This window comes from Brachypodium distachyon, chromosome 1 (assembly GCF_000005505.3).
Source record: "Brachypodium distachyon strain Bd21 chromosome 1, Brachypodium_distachyon_v3.0, whole genome shotgun sequence".
NCBI classification, from domain to species: Eukaryota; Viridiplantae; Streptophyta; class Magnoliopsida; order Poales; family Poaceae; genus Brachypodium; species Brachypodium distachyon.
Genome location: NC_016131.3, coordinates 34,135,170 through 34,155,401, shown reverse-complemented (window position 1 = coordinate 34,155,401; position 20,232 = coordinate 34,135,170). Strand labels below are relative to the sequence as shown.

The 20,232-nt window shown below is 49.6% G+C and overlaps 1 protein-coding gene across 1 annotated transcript; it reads left to right on the top strand.

The window, feature by feature from the left end:
• The first annotated feature begins 1,463 nt into the window (after positions 1-1,463).
• On the top strand, positions 1,464-4,952 carry LOC100844548 (receptor-like protein kinase 5). The gene is made up of 2 exons (XM_003563710.4): positions 1,464-4,136; positions 4,240-4,952. Exons 1-2 carry the CDS (start codon positions 1,526-1,528, stop codon positions 4,713-4,715), a joined length of 3,087 nt encoding a protein of 1,028 aa, XP_003563758.1. The 5' UTR covers positions 1,464-1,525; the 3' UTR covers positions 4,716-4,952.
• Positions 4,953-20,232: the final 15,280 nt, after the last annotated feature.

The following is a 20,232-nucleotide window of genomic DNA, read 5'->3' as shown; positions in this document are numbered from 1 at the left end:
ACTGCCATGGGAAAAGAAAGCTCTCCCAGCGTTGTAATCTCCTCTTTTTTTGAGAGAGAGATCGCGTTGTAATCTCCTTGAAGTCACTCAACCATGCGTGTACCGATCATCGAAAGCGAACACGTGCATTTTCCCCGTGATGAAACGAGCGGGTTTCGGCAGAAAACTCTCTTTCATAGAAAAGGCAGCTCTGCCAAATAGGATTATAGTCTCGATCCAGGTTTCAACCAACTGACGAAAATGATATCTCTGGTCAAATTTACTGTTTTGAAAGGAAATCACCACTGAAATATCAATCGAACCAAATGAAATCTTTTTCTCTCTTAAACAACTCGGGAGCAGTGGCAGCACAGGGTAGGCTCTACAAATCTGATCGACGTGCATAGTGCCAAGGAAGGTAAGGTCGGCACGGCAAACAAGTCATGGGGATGAACTGGCAATGGCGACTGGCGAGCAAAAATTGAAGGAACCTTCTTTTTCGTCTTGGAACGATCACCTATTCACCTGCTCCAACAGATAACTGAACTAACCAGTTGATGGATTAGGCGTGTCATTGCAAACTGAGCTAACTGAATGATATCTTCGGTGTGGCCGAAGAGTCGGTGATATACTGTACTCACTCCGATCCAAAATGTATCGTTCATTTAGTACAAAATTTGTAGTGACTTAGTATAAAATTGACCACACTTTTATAGACGGAGAAATTAATTTTAAAAGACTGGCCAATAGCGCGCGCTCTCCCTCTCCTTCTGAAACTCTATCCTATCCACAACGTCAAACTAATCAGCATGACTAAACAAGCAGATGCTGCTTACGAGTTGCTAATTAAATGATGTGGCTAGACGTGGACACACACAAAAAAAAAGAAAAATCTTTTCACTGTCAGATATTTCCTCTTTCTCATATTAAATGACTTTTTATTAGATGTATGTAGACGATTTTAAACATAAATACATTCATATTTGGACAATTTTAAGACACTTAACGTGGGACGCAGGAAGTAAGATCTACATGATGCATGGATGATAAAGTACTAAAAATGAGTCAATGCCATCTATACGAGCTTACCGCGAGTTTTTGCCTGTTCTAACCAGCTCCTGATAAACACTCGTGCAATTGTAACCATCCCAAGTACTAACCCATCTATCAACGAGCAACAATGTCATGTGACCAGTTTGCTATCTTGCCAATTACCCTCCTAAATAAACCACACATTAATCCATCACGCATGCCGGGCAGCGAATCGTCATCTAAAACTCGAAGGAAAAAAAAAGCCCAGCTGGGCCTTGTTCTTCACTAACAGACAGAGATGAGAACCAGATCGACTATGACTCGGTGGACGATAATCAAATCATTCCATCTCCACCACAGAGGAGCAGCGCGCGCTCGCCCCCACGCCGAAGACCGACGACTCGTTGACTAGCACCTCCACCTTTTCACACGTATATGAGCCTCCGTCCACTCGTCACTCTCGCCCACCTCAGCCCAGCAGCATTCGGTCGGGTCAGCTTTCGGGAGAAAAATAATGTCCAACACCTATCCCTTCTTCCCCCTTCTCCTCCTCCTCCTCGCCGGCGAATCGCTCTCCCAGCCCACCACCGGCGACCAGGCCAGCCTCCTAGCCATCAAGAATGCCTGGGGAAACCCCTCGCAGCTCGCGTCCTGGGACCCGGCCGCCCACGCCGACCACTGCCGCAACTGGACCGGCGTCGCCTGCCAGGGCGCCGTCGTGACTGGGCTAACCTTGCCCAGCCTAAACCTCACAGGCAAGGTGCCAGAGTCTCTCTGCGACCTGGCGAGCCTGGCCCGGCTCGACCTCTCCAGCAACAAGCTCTCCGGCGCCTTCCCCGGCGCCGCGCTCTACGGCTGCTCCAAACTCCGCTTCCTCGACCTCTCCTACAACGCCTTCGACGGGGCGCTCCCCGACGACATCAACCTGATCCTCTCGCCGGCCATGGAGCACCTCAATTTATCCAACAACCACTTCAGCGGCGTCCTGCCCCCGGCCGTGGCCAGGCTGCCGTTGCTCAAGTCCCTGCTCCTCGACACCAACCAGTTCACGGGATCCTACCCCGCGCGCGAGATAAGCGAGCTCAAGGGGCTCCAGCAGCTCACGCTCGCCCTCAACGCGTTCGAGCCGGCGCCGGCGCCCGTGGAGTTTGCCCAGCTGACCAACCTCACTTACCTCTGGATGTCCAACATGAACGTGACCGGGGAGATCCCTGAGGCATACTCCAGCCTCACGGAGCTCACGGTGCTCGGCTTGTCCACGAACAACCTCACGGGCGAGATCCCGGCGTGGGTCTGGCGGCACCCGAAGCTCCAGCTCGTGTACCTCTTCACCAATGGCCTCAACGGGGAGCTGCCGAGGAGCATCGCGGCGGCGAATTGGGTAGAGTTTGATGTGTCCACGAACCGGCTCACGGGGCAGATTTCGGAAGACTTCGGTAACCACAAGAACCTGACCCTGTTGTTCCTGTACAAGAATCAGCTCACCGGCACCATCCCGGCAAGCATTGCGACGCTCCCCAATCTCAAGGACATCCGGCTGTTCGAAAACAAGCTCTCCGGCGAGCTTCCGAAGGAGCTCGGGAAGCACTCGCCGCTGGGCAACCTTGAGGTGTGCAACAACAACCTCTCTGGCCCTCTCCCGGCGTCGCTCTGCGCCAACGGGAAGCTCTACGACATCGTCGTCTTCAACAACGACTTCTCGGGGCAGCTGCCGGCGGGCCTCGGCGACTGCGTCCTGCTGAATAACCTCATGATGTACAACAACCGCTTCTCCGGCGAGTTCCCGGCCAAGATGTGGTCGTTTCCGATGCTGACCACGCTGATGATACAGAACAACGGCTTCACCGGTGCTCTGCCAGCCCAGATATCCGAAAACCTCACAAGAATCGAGATGGGGAACAACAAGTTCTCCGGCTCGTTCCCGACATCCGCGACCGGGCTGCACGTGTTCAAGGCAGAGAACAACCTGCTCTCCGGGGAGCTGCCGGCCAACATGAGCGGGTTTGCCAACCTTTCTGATCTGTTAATTGCCGGGAACAGACTGAGTGGTTCCATACCGACATCGGTCAGTTTGCTGCAGAAGCTCAATTCGCTCAACATGAGCGGCAACAGGATCTCTGGAGCGATTCCGCCTTCCAGCATCGGGTTGCTTCCGTCCCTGACGCTGCTTGATCTGTCCCACAATGAACTCACCGGTGCCATTCCTTCAGACTTCAGCAACCTCAACTTCAACTTGCTCAACATGTCGTCGAACCAGCTGATCGGCGAGGTGCCGCTCTCGCTGCAGATCGCGGCATATGAGCACAGCTTCCTCGGCAACGTTGGGCTCTGCACCAAACATGACTCCGGCATAGGCCTCCCGGCATGCGGCAGCATTGCCCGTGACGAGCTCTCCAAGGGCCTGATCATCCTGTTCGCTATGCTCGCGGCCATCGTGCTCATCGGCAGCGTGGGGATTGCGTGGCTGCTCTTCCGGCGCCGCAAAGACAGCCAAGACGTGACCGATTGGAAGATGACGCAGTTCACCCATGTGGGCTTCACCGAGTCCGACGTGCTCAATAACATCAGAGAAGAAAATGTGATCGGCAGCGGCGGGTCCGGGAAGGTGTACCGCATACACCTCCCTGCCCGTGGCCGCGATGAAGAGCACGGTGGCGGCGGGATGGTGGCCGTGAAGAAGATATGGAATGCAAAGAAGATGGACGCGAAGCACGACAAGGAGTTCGAGTCAGAGGTGAAGGTGCTGGGCAACATCCGGCACAACAACATCGTGAAGCTGCTCTGCTGCATCTCCAGCACGGACGCCAAGCTGCTGGTCTACGAGTACATGGAGAACGGCAGCCTGGACCGGTGGCTACACCACCGTGAGCGTGAGGGCGCGCCGGCGCCTCTGGACTGGCCCACGAGGCTGGCCATCGCCATCGATTCGGCCAAGGGGCTCAGCTACATGCACCACGACTGCGCGCAGTCCATCGTCCACAGGGACATCAAGACCAGCAACATCTTGCTTGACCCAGAGTTCCATGCCAAGATCGCTGACTTCGGGCTCGCCCGGATGCTCGTCAAGTTCGGCGAGCCAGAGTCTGTGTCGGCCATCGGTGGCACGTTCGGGTACATGGCCCCAGGTGAGTGAGACACCCTCAAATTCAGTTAGTATCATTTCAACTCGTATGCCATGTTAATTAACTTGACAGCATTGGTAATTAACCGGATGCAAATTGCTTGCAGAATATGGTCACAGGCCAAGGATGAATGAGAAGGTGGATGTGTACAGCTTTGGGGTGGTTCTGCTGGAGCTGACGACCGGCAAGGTCGCCAACGACAGTGGTGCCGATTTCTGCCTGGCGGAATGGGCGTGGCGACGGTACCAGAAAGGCCCTCCGCTCAATGATGCCATCGACGAGCATATCCGTGATCCGGCCTACCTGCCGGACATCCTGGCTGTCTTCACCCTCGGCGTGATCTGCACGGGGGAGAACCCGTCGACGCGTCCGTCCATGAAGGAGGTCCTGCAGCACCTCACCCGGTGCGACCGGATGTCGAACGCCGAGGCGCAAGCGTGTCAGTTGGACTACGTCAACGGCGGTGGCACGCCGCTTCTGGAGGCGAAGAAAGGCAGCCGGCGGAGGAGCATGTCGAGCTCCGGCAGGTGGGGTGATGATGACGGCGAGGATAGCGGTAACTTTGTGGTGCACGCAGTTTAGCAAAGGCATTAAGGCAGGCAGGAGAGCAATTCCAGGTGTACACTAGCGCAGTTGACTGCATAGCTAGAGGCCAGTAGTACAGTGGGTAACCCGTAGTACAGTAAATATGCATCTTGAGTTCTTGACAGTAGCAAGGCGTCAAGGTGAATTATGTAACCCTGTAGCTGTATCATCATAAGCCGATCTCCGGGAACCCGAAAAGGCAAAGTTCTTCGGTTGCAGTTTGCCTTGAACTGAGTGCCAGTGCCTGAATTGCTTGGCTACTAGTAGCAATTTTGAGCGTGGGACGATCACCCCGACGGCAGCAAAAATTTCCATTCAGCTAATACTGTTCGCTCAGGTAGCAGCATGTAAAGGTAGATACCAAACTCTTGAGTTGCATCTCAGAGGTCTGAAAGTTTGGGCGCTTTTGGAAGTAGTTTCAGCGAGCCCGGCCGCCGGGCCGGTCTTTGCAAAAAGGGGTGAATTGGCGGCTTGGACTAACTAGCATAGCGATGGTTGCATGCGTTGTTGTACAGCAAGCAAAATTGTCGTATGATTCGGGATTGAGTGCGACATGGGCGCTCCTCTTTCAAAGTGCGGGGAGGTTTGGCCTGCACCGCACTAGGAACAAATCTGGTGGCCGGCACGAACTGAAGAAGCTGGAGAATTTATGTGCAGGCATCAGCCGTTTGATGCAATGGGGACTGTTGGAGCTTTGGACCCTGTCGTCAGGCTGCTTTGGATCTATCTTGTACTGGCCGGCCAAACTTGGTTAGGAAACGTGGCCGCGTGAATGCGATATTCAGGTCTGTGCATGGTTTATTGTCAGTTTCAATTGCAATCAAGCCTTGCCAGCCATAATTTTCTGCAAAAGTTCTAGAAGCAAACTAGCGCACGCAGTTAAAATTATCCATACACATCGGCGTTAATCATAACCGAGCTAAAGTGACAAGATATCATGGTCAAAGTTTACATAACCTGTCGAACATAGCTAAATAGTTCTAGGTAGCAAAAATTAGATATCCTTGATTAGTAGTCCCTCCGTCCCAAATTAATTAGCGCCGGCTTTTTTCACAAAATCTCACACGTTCTATTATTGAAACTTTTGCAAAAAAAACCATGTAAAATTTCGAAATTAACGCGCAGTCCACGTTTAATTGAAGATATGGACTGCAGGTTTATTTCAGAAATTTACAGGTTTTTTTTTGCAAAAAGACCGGCTCCAATTAATTAGGGACAGAGGGAGTATTCATGAAGCTCACCATGTGCCCACAGGCAATTGATTGGGATAGCAAGATCGTAGTATTCGAAATCCTTGACATACCGCTGACCACGCGGTCATGATATCCAATACTCCGTACTAAATATCATAAAAGATCGATTGGGGGGTGGGGGGGCGGGGGCCCCCCCCCCCCCCCCCCCCCCTCCTCCCCCATCTCTGTCCCTGCACTCAACTATTTGAATTGAATCAAGTGCTAACTTGTAGTATCAAATATTCAAGTATGTAATCCTGAACATCTCTTGTCTCCAAAGGTAGCATCTTTTGGTATAGGTTTTTTTGTTTGTAGTAATATTACATATATTAAGATACCTTCTTTTGGTATAGCTTTTTTTTTAATATGTAACCAATTTTTTCGTAGCTCCGCCGTTGCTGGTTGGGGTGTGTTGCGCGCAGCAAGGCCACCACGCCAATGGCATGTGGACACGCCATCGATGTCCCCGTCATGACGAAATCGGATCCAAGATCAATTCCAACTATCTTTGTCAATGGACCGATGGCCGCCCTGGCAGCGAGTATGGCGTCTCCCGGCACCATTAGATCCGGATTGAGCACCACATCAAAGCTTGGCGAAGGGCCACGGGACGAGTAGGAGGTTACCTTTGGCAGTGGCCGTGTGCAGAGAATTGTCTTCTGGAAAATCATGGTGGCCACCGGATGCGAGCTTGAATTGATGTACTTCAGCAGCGTTGGTGCCTATTTGGATTTGATTAATAATGGTTGGAACTGGCATGTTTAGGTAGGCAAGAGGTGAGACGTTGTCGTCGCATGATTAATAACGGCGACTCCGCTGGCGCCGGACCGGGCTACGGTGCCCATCTGAAAGACGAACCATCCCGAAGTGTCATGACAAACAATGATAATCGATGTCACATTTGACAGAGCCGTTGAGTTGCAAGTGTCTTCGTAGACCAACTATGTGTCCAGAACCCACGCACTCGCCGGATACCACGTGGTGCCGGCTTAGCCGTATCACCGTAACGCACGGTGCTGGCAAACATTTGCTGGTCCACCGTGCCTGCCACAACAGTTAGCACCCAAGGGATGCCGTTGTGCAAGGTGCCGAGGTTCGTCCCATTGTTTTTGGCTGAGCAAGACAAGAGGATGCCACGCTCCATTGCTGCGAATGGCCAGCACATTGTCGAAGCCCATCGACAGCGAGATGATGTCGACACCATCCGCAATCGCTGCATCCATGCCGACAAGGACGTCGGACATCTGCACCGTGTGTTCGGCCCAACTGACCTTGTAGGAGCAATATGGGCACGTGGAGCAACTCCACGAGCTGTGCCACGGCCGTAGCCGAAGGAAGAAGCACTGGGCACGGCGCTGCCACGGCGGTCGACGCCGTGTACGTGCCGTGGCCGTCCGTGTCGCGTGTGGAGTTGACGGAGAGGACATCGCTGGGGTTCGCACCGACCAAACCCTTGTTGACGTAGCGCGCTCCGACGAGCTTCTGGTTGCACGGGGAGGGGTCGAAGTCACCGCCAGGTTCACATGCGCCGTTGTTGTTGAAGCTGGCGCTCTTGGGCCACACTCCACCATCGACGACGCCGATGATAACGCCTTCGCCCAGTTTGGCTGCCTGCCACAGTCCCGTGGCAGGTTTTTTTTCTAGAATACATCCGAACATGTGTATCATTATATATATATATAGTAAAGAAAGAGTTGTTGCGATGCAGCTAGTGGATACAAATTACTCAACCGTGGCAGGGTTGAGACGGAGGAAGTCAGTGGAGCGCGTGGTATCAGAGCCACCTTGGCGCGGCGATCCCGGTATACCGCGACGACGCCCGGCGTGCGGCGGAGCGCCCGGAGCTTGCGGGTGGAGAGCGTGGTGAGAAGCCGGGAACGCGGAACGGTGCCGCGTCCCGTGAATCCGATTCGTCGACCCGAATCGAGGGTCGGGGTCGATGGGCAGGACGACATGAGTCGATGGCCGGGACGCGACTCCGTATATCTGGTCGACGAGCGAGCGAGCGGCGAGACGCGCCTCTGCGCAGGAGCCATTTCGACGAGGTACAGCGGGGGCGTGAAGAAGGTTTCCTAATCCTAGACCTATTAATTAAGGTTCGTTTTCAATCTTAGCTGAAATCATGCAATCAAGCACCGATTAAGGAAACTACTGCTGGCAATTAAGGTTGATTTCCAATCATAGCTGCAGTCAAGCAAGGACCGATCAATCAATGAAATTAGGCATGGTCTGTTTCCTAATTATGGCTAATCGTTTCCGAGTCGTCGTCCCCAAATCCTATGGATCGAGTCCCTCTATCGAATCGGTCGATCCAGAGATGTATACCCTGACCGTTCCCTAGTTTTGGCCAACACCGTTTCTAGACCCTCGTTCCCGTCCCTCGACCCGTTCGACCCGGAAACTTGGCAACTATGGCGTGGCCGCGAAGCCATGGAGCGCTGTATCGTACGTGTATAGCTGCCGCGGCGCATCACGGACGTTCCGCGGCGAACTGCTGGCTGCTGCTACGGACACCAGGAGCCCAGGATGGTGGAGTACCACGCGCGGTGGTCCTTGTGCTCCGGCGGCATGGTCGCATGGAGGACTTGTCGATGTGTACGATATAAGATTTCCCGCCCGGAGTAGGGGTACCTCGTCCCAGTTGGTCAGCACGCCGTGTGGGTCAACCTGCCCCTGCCTGCTGGCAATCAGCGCCTCCTCTGCACGCAGGTAAAGCAACCAGGCACAGTATCAAGCAGCCAGCTAGGTGAGCTTTCGACAAGTGCAAGAACTGAAAAACAATGGATCGGAGGAGATTGGCTTACTGGGAAAATCAGCACAGCACAATCGGCCGGCTCCTCTCTCCCTTATATATTCCATACAAGTGAGATAACAACAACTTACAGTTTGAATACAAGTCTAACTCTATCCGTAACTTATATAGTTAGGATTCTAACTAGATTAGTATATCTCTAATTAGTTTTAACACCCTTTCTCAATCTTAGCCTGGATCAACAAGACTAAGATTGCGTTTACAATGCTCCAACGCCGGTGTGGGGAGAGGCTTTGTGAATATACCTGCAAGTTGATCTTTGGATGAAATAAACCGAATTTGAAGTTGCTTCTGAGACACCCTGTCGTACCAGTGGCCCACGGAGTCCCACTGATACGGGACGCGTGGGTCGCCAGTGACGAACCCCATCAGGAAGAACTCCCGGGAAGCGACGAGCCTGGGAAGCCTACCTCAATGAGACGCCCTCTAGTGAAGCTAAAGCTAAGGGCCGGGTACAAAATGCCTCCGGGAACCCCGGTCCCGGGAAGCCGAAGGAACGCCTCCCGGCAACTAGCGGGTGCGCTAGTCGGGAAGGTGCACCCCAGCAACCCACGCTCGGGCATGCAGGCGGGACCCGCAGAACAGTGAAGACAAGACAAGACGGCGGGCGCAGTGCATTTAATGCACTGACAGGAGTCTTATCGGCAGGCCTAGTCTTGCTAAGCAAAGCTAGGGCGACTACCATACGAACCATTTTTCTACCGTGTACAGTGGACTGGGCGCTGCATGGCGTCCAGCACGGATGAGTAAAATTGTATTCCATACAGCCGTGACACGTGTCTAGGGGACGTGTCACCCTGCATGCATAGGCACCTGTGGTATCCTCTTGTTTATAAAAGGAGGACCAATGCCACCGGTCAAAGGGTTCAGCTCAGTTGGAACCTGAGTGAGTAGAACATAGCACAGCGTTCACCTAAGTAGCCAACCCGGGAACTCCTCGGGTTAGCTGTACGCAGTCAAACTTGTGAATACAACTCAAAGCAGGACGTAAGGTATTACACCTCCGGGTGGCCCGAACCTAGGTAAAACTCTTGTGTCTACACTTCGTGTCCATCACCACGCCGGCGATCGCTGGAACGCTCCCCTCTCCCCCCACCGAACCAAAAAGTCGGTGCTCGGCATCCCCGGTGCCGGAGACCGTGCTCCGACATCTGGCGCGCCAGGTAGGGGTGCGTGCAGAGAGCTTCGAATGACCGCCGGCGTCCTCGTCGTCAACACCGGCTTCTTCGCCTACGACATCTTCAACGACTAGCTCGCCATGCCGCCCAAGAAGGCAGACGAGCCTCGAGCCGACTTGCGCGCCACTATCGCCATGCGCACCCGGTCCCATGACGCTGCGCGCGCGTCACAAGAACAAGGGGATCAGGGGTCCTCTCCACGGCAGCAACAGCAGCTGCCACCTCCACCTCCTCGGCCGCCGGTAGACAACCGCCTGCGGCTCCCAGCGCCTGAGCCAGCCGCGCGAGCGGCCATAATGCCGCACCCGCCGGCCAGCGAATCCACTCACCTGCGCCATGAGCACAGTGCGTCGCGTGCGACGCCGACGGAGTCTCGCCCCACTCACCTGAGGGCACCGAGTGAAAGGGCGGAGGGCAGCCGGTCGGAGAATCGGCAGCCTCCTGCCCAGACTCCAGCGGTAGACATCATAGCCGCACGTGTCATGGTGCGCTACGAGCCACTGCAAGGCACGCCGTCACATGAAACATGGAGTGCGGAGCTAGACGCGCTCCTTGCACTCGTCGCCCAGCTGCCGCAAGGCGAGGGCGCCCCGGCTGGTTCACGCCGGGGGCAGAACCCGGGACGCAGAGACGCGCCCCGCATCTCGGGGCACAGAGAATACCCTCCCCTGCTGGGAGGGCAAGGAGGCGAGGATCCCGTGGGGTCCTCGGATTCGTCACCGACCGTTACACGGGGTGACGCGCGAGGCGTCATGAATGCCCGTCAGCAGGAAGACCTCCGCCCGCGCTTGGAGCGCCGGCACCAGCGTGAGGCAGAACGCCCGCGCCCAGAGGAGCAAGAGGATGCTCCCATGGGTGCCGAGGACGGCTGCGCCGGGTGACGTGGCCTCGCAAGTTCCGAGCGCCGACGCTCGGGACGTACGACGGGACCGTGAACCCTAAGGATTTTCTCCTGACCTACACGTTGGGCATGCACGCCATTGGCGCCGACGACAAGGTCGGGGCCAACTGGTTCCCGATGGTCCTCAAAGGATCAACGAGGACTTGGTTGCTCAACCTGCCTGCCGGGTCCATAGCCTCCTAGGCTGACCCGCGTGAGCAGTTCGTGAACGCGTTCCAGGGCGGCTACAAGCGTCCGGGAACCATGGCGGAACTGCACACGGTTGTGCAGAAACCGAGGGAGACGTTGCGGGACTTCACCAACAGGTTCTCCAACCTCTCCTATTCCATTCCTGAGGTGGAAGCGGCCGCCATCATTAACACGTACGCCATCAACGTCCGCGACCTGAAGATGCGTGCAAAGCTCAACACGCACCGGATCCGGACCACAAGGGATCTCTACGCTCTCACGCACAAGTGCGCGATGGCTGAGGAAGGGCGCTTGGCGCCCGAGCTTGCCGCCAAAGCAGCGGCAAACCCACCAGAGGGCTCCGGGAAGAAGAGATCCAGGAAACCCGGCGGGAAGCAAGTTCGTGCCGCGTTGCCGGGGGCTCCCCAGAGGCCCGCCAAGAAGGCGGCGGCGGCAGGAGCATCGGGCAGCAAGCCGGCAGCGGCCGCGCGTTGCCCCATCCACACCAACGCCACCCACGATGCATAGGACTGCCGAACTCTCCAGACCATCAAGGAGAAGCGCGAGCAGTGCCCCGAGGGGCGCCGCGCTGCCGGGGCTTGCTTCAACTACGGGGACATCGGGCACCTCTCCCGGGACCGCCCGAACAACCCCCGCGGCGGAGCAGGCCGGGCGCAGCCGGTGGCGACAAAGGAGAACCCGCAGGGGGTCGCGGTCAGGCCCGCGGCGGCAAGGACCGGCCTCCCCGGGGACGCGACAAGCCTCACGCTGAGCAGCACGGGGATGTCTACAGCGACGCCGACGCCGACGAGCCCGGCTTCCAGGAGCCTCGCGACATCGCCTGCATCCACGGGGGAGCGTATGCTCTCACGTCTCACGCCGCCGTGAAGTGGCTCACGCGTGAGGTCTGCGCCCTCCTCCCCAGTGTGGAGGTGCAGCAGCCGTTGAGGTGGTCGCATGTGCCGATCACCTTCAACTCATACGATCACCCGATCCGTCCCTTGGGTTCAGGTGTGCTCCCCCTCGTAGTGTCGCCGATCATAAACAACATGACGGTGACCAAGGTACTGGTGGACAGCGGGGCAAGCCTCAACCTACTGTCCGCCAAGCTGGTGGAAAAGCTTCAGCTCTCCCTGGAGCAGATGAAGCCCACCGACTCGTTCCGGAGGATCAATCCCGGAGTGGTGCAGCCCATGGGGCGAATCACGCTCCCGGTGACCTTCGGTTCCCGGGAAGCGTTTCGGACCGAGCACATCATTTTCGATGTCGCCATATTAAGACCGTGGTGTGTACACTACACGAGGGAGGCCTATAGGGTGAAGCAATATGGGATGGCCGTCGCTGACCCCATTCTCTTCAACGCCACTTTGCTTGGTCCAGACCCATTGTTGACCGAAAGTAGAAGGTTGGCGATTGAATACCTCACTCAATTCATGTTGAAGCACCAAGACCGCCGTTTTGTATTGATATTGTACCATCTACAGTAAGGTGTTTTCAATTCGCGTGAATGCATACATCTTTTTTCGTCGGAAGACTTACTTGTTATATTATTTGGCTAATACAATATGCGTCCTTTTGTGAAACAGCGACCATTGGGTGACAATCGCCATCTGACTACATATGGGAGGGGTCACATATTTTGATCCTCTGCGATGCAAGGGGAATGAACCGCACAACGCGACTTTGAGCCGATCAAATATGTCATCGACGCAGCCTATCGCGACGCGGTGAAATGGTACGCGATGCCTAGCTTCAGCCGCAATCGTGACGCTCCCCTCAGGCACACTTTCAACTTCCCCTGCGAGCAACAGCCTGAAGGATCCGTCTACTGTGGTTACTACTGCACGAGCACTATTCAGCAGATGATCAACAACTTCCAGCCGAAGGGGAAGAAGACCTTCGAAGAAGTGAGGAATTGGTTTCTGGCCAACGCCGAGTTAGGGCACAACTCAGAAATTCTCGTGTACGAGACCCAGTAGGACATCGGCGAAAGTCTCAACAAGGAGGTCTTCAAATCGAGAGGGGATTACTACGGGGGCGGGATTGTCGCCAAAAGTGGCTAAATTGTGTGGAACACTTCTAGTTGTGGCTTATTCTTTCAAACACTTTGTATACATGCATGTGACTTGAATGTTTAACTCGTGTGGAACTTTGTAATATATTTGCTGCTATTCTGTTTCTTTGGTGTTGTATACTATACTGTTGTATTCCTGCTATGTGTTGTATTTCTGCTATTTCTGTGCTACAGGAATATTTATTTTTATACATAATTCATTTATTTATTTTCGGGGAAAAATAGTACCAGTGGCGGTTATACACCACCGCCACTGGAACCTTCCAGTGGCGGTGGCCAAAGACCGCCACTGGAAATGTCCAGTGGCGGGTAATTTGCCCGCCACTGATGTACTCCACGCACTTTTCGGGTGGTGCTGGAGGAATTTACAGTGGGGGTTTGTAGGTCTTCGGTGGCGGGTATTTTACCCGCCATTGGTGATCTCAGTACAGCAGTGGCGGGTATTTTATCCGCCACCGATACTAAAACCTCCAGTGACGCAGAGTTGGTGACAGGCATGATCACCACCACCAACCCCTTTTTTGACCGCCACTAGAGGGGTTTTCTGGAGTAGTGATGTAATGTACATTTAATATAATGAACTATGTATGTTCTAAACCTCTCTAACTATAGATCTTGAGCCATATCAGACTGGCAGTAAGCACATTATCTAGGGTAAGCATATTATTGTGTATATTATTTAACGCCCACTCTTCCTTGAACCGTAGCTGTTACATGCAGTTCCACGTGCATACAACATGAATAAAAAGGCAATCGTTTAATTATCGTTTAATTATTCTAAATCGAACTCCATATATACATAGTTTAATACTCTCTCCGTCCAACAAAAAATGTCTCAAGTTTGTTAAAATCTGAATGTATTTAAACATGACTTAGTGTATAGAGACATTCAGATTTAGTTAAAGTTAAGACATTCTTTGTTGGACTGAGAAAGTATCATACATGAATGTCAGAATCACATAAGTAGCAGAACAGATCGTGGCTACCCTGACAAGGTCGATATGAACCCCCTAGTTTATAGATTCTCAGGACTAGCTGCGCAGATCGATCTCATGTTTAATTAATCCTAATTTCCCATACTTAGCCAAACGATATGCACGCGCCCTTGCGACTGGTTAAGATATGCATGTCCATTACAACTGTGGATTTACAAGTATACATGTGTATTTTGTAGAGTACTTTGCATTTGAAAAGTTAGAGCTCTCTGAATTTAAATTTATAGTAAAATATATGGCCGGTGCTTAATTTATCCATACTATTATAGTGTGTGTGTGTATATGGCACTAGTGACGTTAATTGCAGTCTAACACATTCAATAATTCGTGGAAAATGATAGTTTACGAGGTATGGCTGGAAGGTTTACGTCGTCCGGCCGGGAACATGAGTTAACAGTGCACAGATGCCGATGATTAATTAATCAGGTACTCCTTTCAGACATTCAAGTAGATGACATTGATAGGGGATAATTTAAACATGCAGTCGTGCGTCCTTTCAGACATTCAAGTACCAGTGCTACTGCATGTGCAGAGGCAACCGATCGATCTGGGGATAGCTAGGCTATCGTTCCATTTGGTTGACGAGGATGCATCATGCATGTCCCCTAATGCATGCCTTATTAGTCCTACGTTGCGCCGGAAAGATGTGTACTCGTCTTAGCTTTTCTAACTGACGCAGTTATGTATTGTCATACTATTTATATAATTGGTCATTAAAAAGACAGAATTAATCAACTTAATATATAAAAAGTAAAATTTATATACAGTCAAGTGATGTTTTAAGACGTGAGACAATATTTTATCTATATGTGATTTTCTATCGAAATGCAGAACTAAATATTAAATCTAGTGTCGGCTGGTGGACCGACTTTTGCATCAGATTTCTGAATTATTTATAGATTATATTAGCGTATTTGTGATTAAAGTTCAGTTCACCTACCAACCACTGGTTTTTACCTGAGATTGTTGATCACACTAACAATCGCTGAAAAGGGAAAATGGAGGTCGTGTTTAGCCCATACTTATCTAACTAACAATAGATAATTTGGATCAACGTGATGTTCTCTCTCCAAAACCTCGTATTGTGCTTCTATTATATATTGACTGGTCATTTGTAATTGATGTTAGTTTAGTATTTGTAATGAAACTTCAGATCACCTACCAATCTCTGGTCTTTCTCTGATATGGTTGATTACACATGATATAACATCCGTACACTAAATTAAAGTTCAGATGAGTAGTAATTGATGGATCAATTGTTTGCACTCATAGATTATGTGCGTGCTAAATTATATTAGTATATATGTTTTCATAATGACAATAAATCATAATGTGAATTTAATGTTTTTGTTCTATAGATATTTGGATTTAAATTTTGATAAGACTTAGTCATTTTTTTAGTTTGTGGAGATATTTATTACTCCATCCGATACATAAAAAGTGTCACCCACTTAGTACAAAATTTGTACTAACTTAGTGCCAAATGGGTGATTTATGGATCGGAGGGAGTAGTAATTAATATTTCCATGACGTGTGCAGAAAAATAATAGAAAATAAAGTCGAAAGATCGGTAATATATTGACCGACTAACTCGTTTAGCATAATAAAAATAAGTGTTAACTTAATTAGCATTAATCATAACATAGTAGGCCTATGTGGACCTTAAACCAATTTGATGTTTTATTCTTAGCCCATCTAGTATACCCAAGTAATCAAATCTTGATCGTTGGATCTTAGATCCAACGCGCAGAATAATTGAGGTGATGTGGATCAATGTGTAGCCTTCTCTTGGTACCCCTCACATTGATTTTAGTATATAATAGATTGTGGAGATATTTATTAGTAATTAATATTTTCATGACGTGTGTAGAAAAATAATGGAAAATTTAGTCGAAAAGTCGGTAATATATGAATCAACTAACTCGGTTGGTACAATAAAAATAAATATTAACTTAATTATCATTAATCATATCATACTGGGCCTTGTGGGCCTTAAACCAATTTAATGTTTTATTCCTAGCCTATCTAGTATACCCCACTCATTAAATATTGATCGTTAGATCTTATATCCAACGCCCAGAATAATTGAGGTGATGTGGATCAATGTGGAGCCTCCCTCGGTACTTCTCATATTGCTTTTAATACATAATAGATCTCTAGTAAATCGCATTGATCGATGTGTCCGCATTTTATATAGATTAATATATGGATTTATGAGAAATCTGATCAGCGAACTTTGGTGGTACTTTGTGTCCGTGTTGGTCTTGTACCAAGAGACTTACCTTTTTTTTTTTTTGAATTCAATCATGAGACAGCATTACATGTAACACCTGGGACATTCCATGGCCGTGTTGGTCTTGTACAGGAGTCATGCTGGAAAAGCAGGGAAATAAGAAAACTGTTACCTGGGACATCCAGACGTACACCCGGGCTGCAAGCTACATGTTGTTAGCAGTAACGTGTGCTCGAGAGGCCTAGAGTTTGATACTCAATGTTGTATCACTCGGAACGTTTGAGATCAGTATACTTAATAAGAAATTTCCATTTTCAAAAAGAAGCTAGGGACCAGACGCTCGAGTGAGAGGAATGTGGAGGAGGGGAAGGTGGGAGGGGCAGAGCATGACTGATTTCTCGACAACATCGAGGGGTCGAGGTCAGTGGCAGCACTAGTGTTGGTGGCCAGTGGAGGAAAATAACCTGATTGGAGAGGCACCCCTTACTACTTGATGATGTAGATAGCGGCCCTCACGTTAGAAGAGTTACTAGATCATCAAGGAAAAGAGAAGGAGCTAGAAGGTGAAGACGAATGGAGAGGATTGCCGCTAGGAGAGGAGGGGATGAAAGGAGAGAACCAACCGCACGGGGATTAGGAGAGGTGACAGTGCGGGGGCACAACGGAGTGGAGGAGTCGATATACGCTGAAGAGAAAAGGAATCGAGGCAAGCCTTTTTTGCGATACCTGTCCAACACGAACAGCCGTGCAGGAGTATTTCCAATAAGTTATTATTATAAGGCATGCTATGCTATGCTAAAAATGTGATGCAAAAATTTTGCCAATTTGTTTTCTGTGCAAAGTAAAAGGACACAATGGCCCTATTTTTCTTTTGGATGTCCATACCTTCACATATGATGCATGCTTTATAGTAGGGACCCCTTTGTAGTATATCAACAAAAAAAAATCCTACGTTATATTTGGTAAATCCCAGTGTGTGCAAAACTCAAGAGGGCATATGGCATATCTAAGGTTGATACAATTGTTTGTATACATCTACTGTGCAATGTGTGTGTCTCCTAAGTGGTCAGTACACAAGATTCAACACAAAGAGAAAATAAAAATGAACAAACTCACAGTAAAGTCAATTCCAGAGCTTGAATCTAGAAAAGTATATAACCAGCTGGCCCTTTCTGAAGAGTCATCTTATTCTTTGTTATCATTTTTCTCCTTAGAAGCAAACTTTTACGTAACTACGTGGTTTTTTTTTTCTTTTTTCAAAAAGGGGAAAGACACAGACTTTGCACCAATGATCAATCGATGCACGCAACCATCTTTATTTCACAGTCATAGAAACACATGTCATACAATATCATGGATTACAGAGCATGTGGGTACCAAAAATAGCCAGCGAAAAAGTCTAACATAGCAAGTCTATGTATCACTGGTCACTGCAAATGATTAGTACACTGCTAGCCAGTCCGGTTCAAGATATCCCAAGACACCATCTCTAGACAGTTTGCATCCGATAGCCAAAAGCTCTCGCCGACTCACAGGGAGGAGGAAAGAACAAAGGTGTATCCAGTGGGTAGCCTTGGTACGTAGATGACCGGCAAACAATGCCATTTCGGCAATTCCAAATGGCGCAACAGAAAAGCGAAACTCCCATCCCATCAAACAACTCATTAAGCCAGTTCCAAACATATTAGTGTTATCAGTCGGCGGTGGTATGTTAAATTAAGGTTATAAAGATTATTCTCGTCTGAGTTGCGAAAACAACATCTCATACTCCCATCCCAATTGTTTAACCAATCGACATGGACGCAAAATGATGTACAACCAATATGAAGAGGTGTTAAATCGTCTTTTTCTCATTACAAAATGTACAAAGTTTATATACCGCCGTTCCAAATTTCGTTTAACAAGCCTATCTTTAGGGAAAATGACGCTAAAAGGGATCTTAGCTTTGAAGGGTAGCCACAACTTCCAAAAAATGTGCTCAGTACGTCCTTGAAATCGTGGATATGGAACTAGGATAAATTTCGTTTAACAAGCCTATCTTTAGGGAAAATGACGCTAAAAGGGATCTTAGCTTTGAAGGGTAGCCAGAACTTCCAAAAAATGTGCTCAGTACGTCCTTGAAATCGTGGATATGGAACTAGGATAAATTATGCCTGCATGTTCAAATTGGGTCAGGCATGCATGCCGATGAGTTGGAAACTACAGATGCTACTACTACATTGGTACCGGATCAATTTAATTGGTAGTTAGGTGCACCCACGATGCATTCATGTGCATCGGATCGAAGGACCCTGTTGGCACTAATCAGATTAGCTAGGCACTCGTGTCAGTCATGGCGTGGCGCGTATAAGAGTGTTCTTTGCGCCCGTGAATATGTTAATTGCCGACACGATCGAGATCGATCATTTTGCATCCTAACAAACGCTCGATCGGTGGATGCTACCTAGCTAGATGTTCCATGTTGTTTTTTAATTTCCATATACATATGAGATCAAATTTTATTAACCTTGACTTCAAGAAACACAGTACACGTAGAGTCTCACGACCATGCACATACGGTCACCCTATGGACACACACATGTCTACCCCTATTTTTTAGGGCGCTCCCTCTGATTTCATTGAAGAAATCATAAACACATTACCTACCCATATGAGCACCTTCAAGGGATTGAGCTAGCAGATATTGGAGTTTACGAAGTCACCACGTGCACAAGCATCTCGCTATTGATGTGTACGTCACAAACCGCCGAAAGAATATTGCTGATTAAATCCTGAAATAAATTCAGATCAATGAATGCCCATGTCAAAGTAAGACTTTAATCTGAATGGGTTGGTTACACCAAAAGAAACGTAACCATCTATGCTACTTTCAGTTCACAAACTTTATTGATTTCGTTGCAGTTTGTAGATAAAACACCAACATGTAACACCAAACAAGCACAATATAAAAATATATTTGACAATAGTCCTAAGAGGAGATAGCACCTTTTAGTTTCCTATGTGTTGATTTATGTTTATGTGGAAAATGTGAGTTCAACTTGGTATTGGTATTTATCAATGATGATGAAGGGTAACCTCACCACATGTAACAAGTGGTGAATGTAATCACAGGCAGATAATTCATCCAAACAAGGACTGGAGTTTTAGCCACACATGCATGCTGCCCAGGATAGCAACCAAACACACCATTCTATATTGCATGTGCCTGACCAGGCAATTTATGAAATGGACTCAGGCCATTCTCAGGCATGTTGCCTAAGGTAGCAACTAAACAGACATTGCATGCGTTCGATTACAGCGTGCAGAGGAGCAAAATAGTCTAAACTCTGGAGATTTTCACTCAGCAGAGAGACGCCTTGGTCTTATGGAACAATAATATGCACCTTACTTTTCGGAATAGAGGGGAGTACATTGGTGTTTTTCTTACAAGCTCAGTCAACTCGTTGATAAAATCTGATTTAAGACAAATCCAAATATAAATACATAGACATTTCGAAACGGAGGGAGCATGTAACATTCCGACGAAAATGAGAGCCTGCTCTCGATTTTGTTTGAACTGAAGAACTGCTCTTCAGTCTAGATGTACTACCCGCTCCGTATCATATTAAGTGTCGAAATTTTTTAGTATATAAATACATCCATTTCTAGACGAATTTGAGTCATTCAACGGAGGTGTACATACCATCGGTAGCACATGGCTCTAGGCTCTAGCTATGATGAGCAAACGGGCTCATGTGGAAAAAAAATGGTCGTCGCACGCGTGGATCGACACGCATCGCTCCCTCGACAACCACAATCATCAGCCGAATGCTCAGGCCGGCCGGCCCCTGACGGCATGTGCATGGTGCATGGATAAACTGCGCCGCGCGCCGACGTCACCCAAACAACACGTACGTACCTACAGTGCATCATATGCATTTG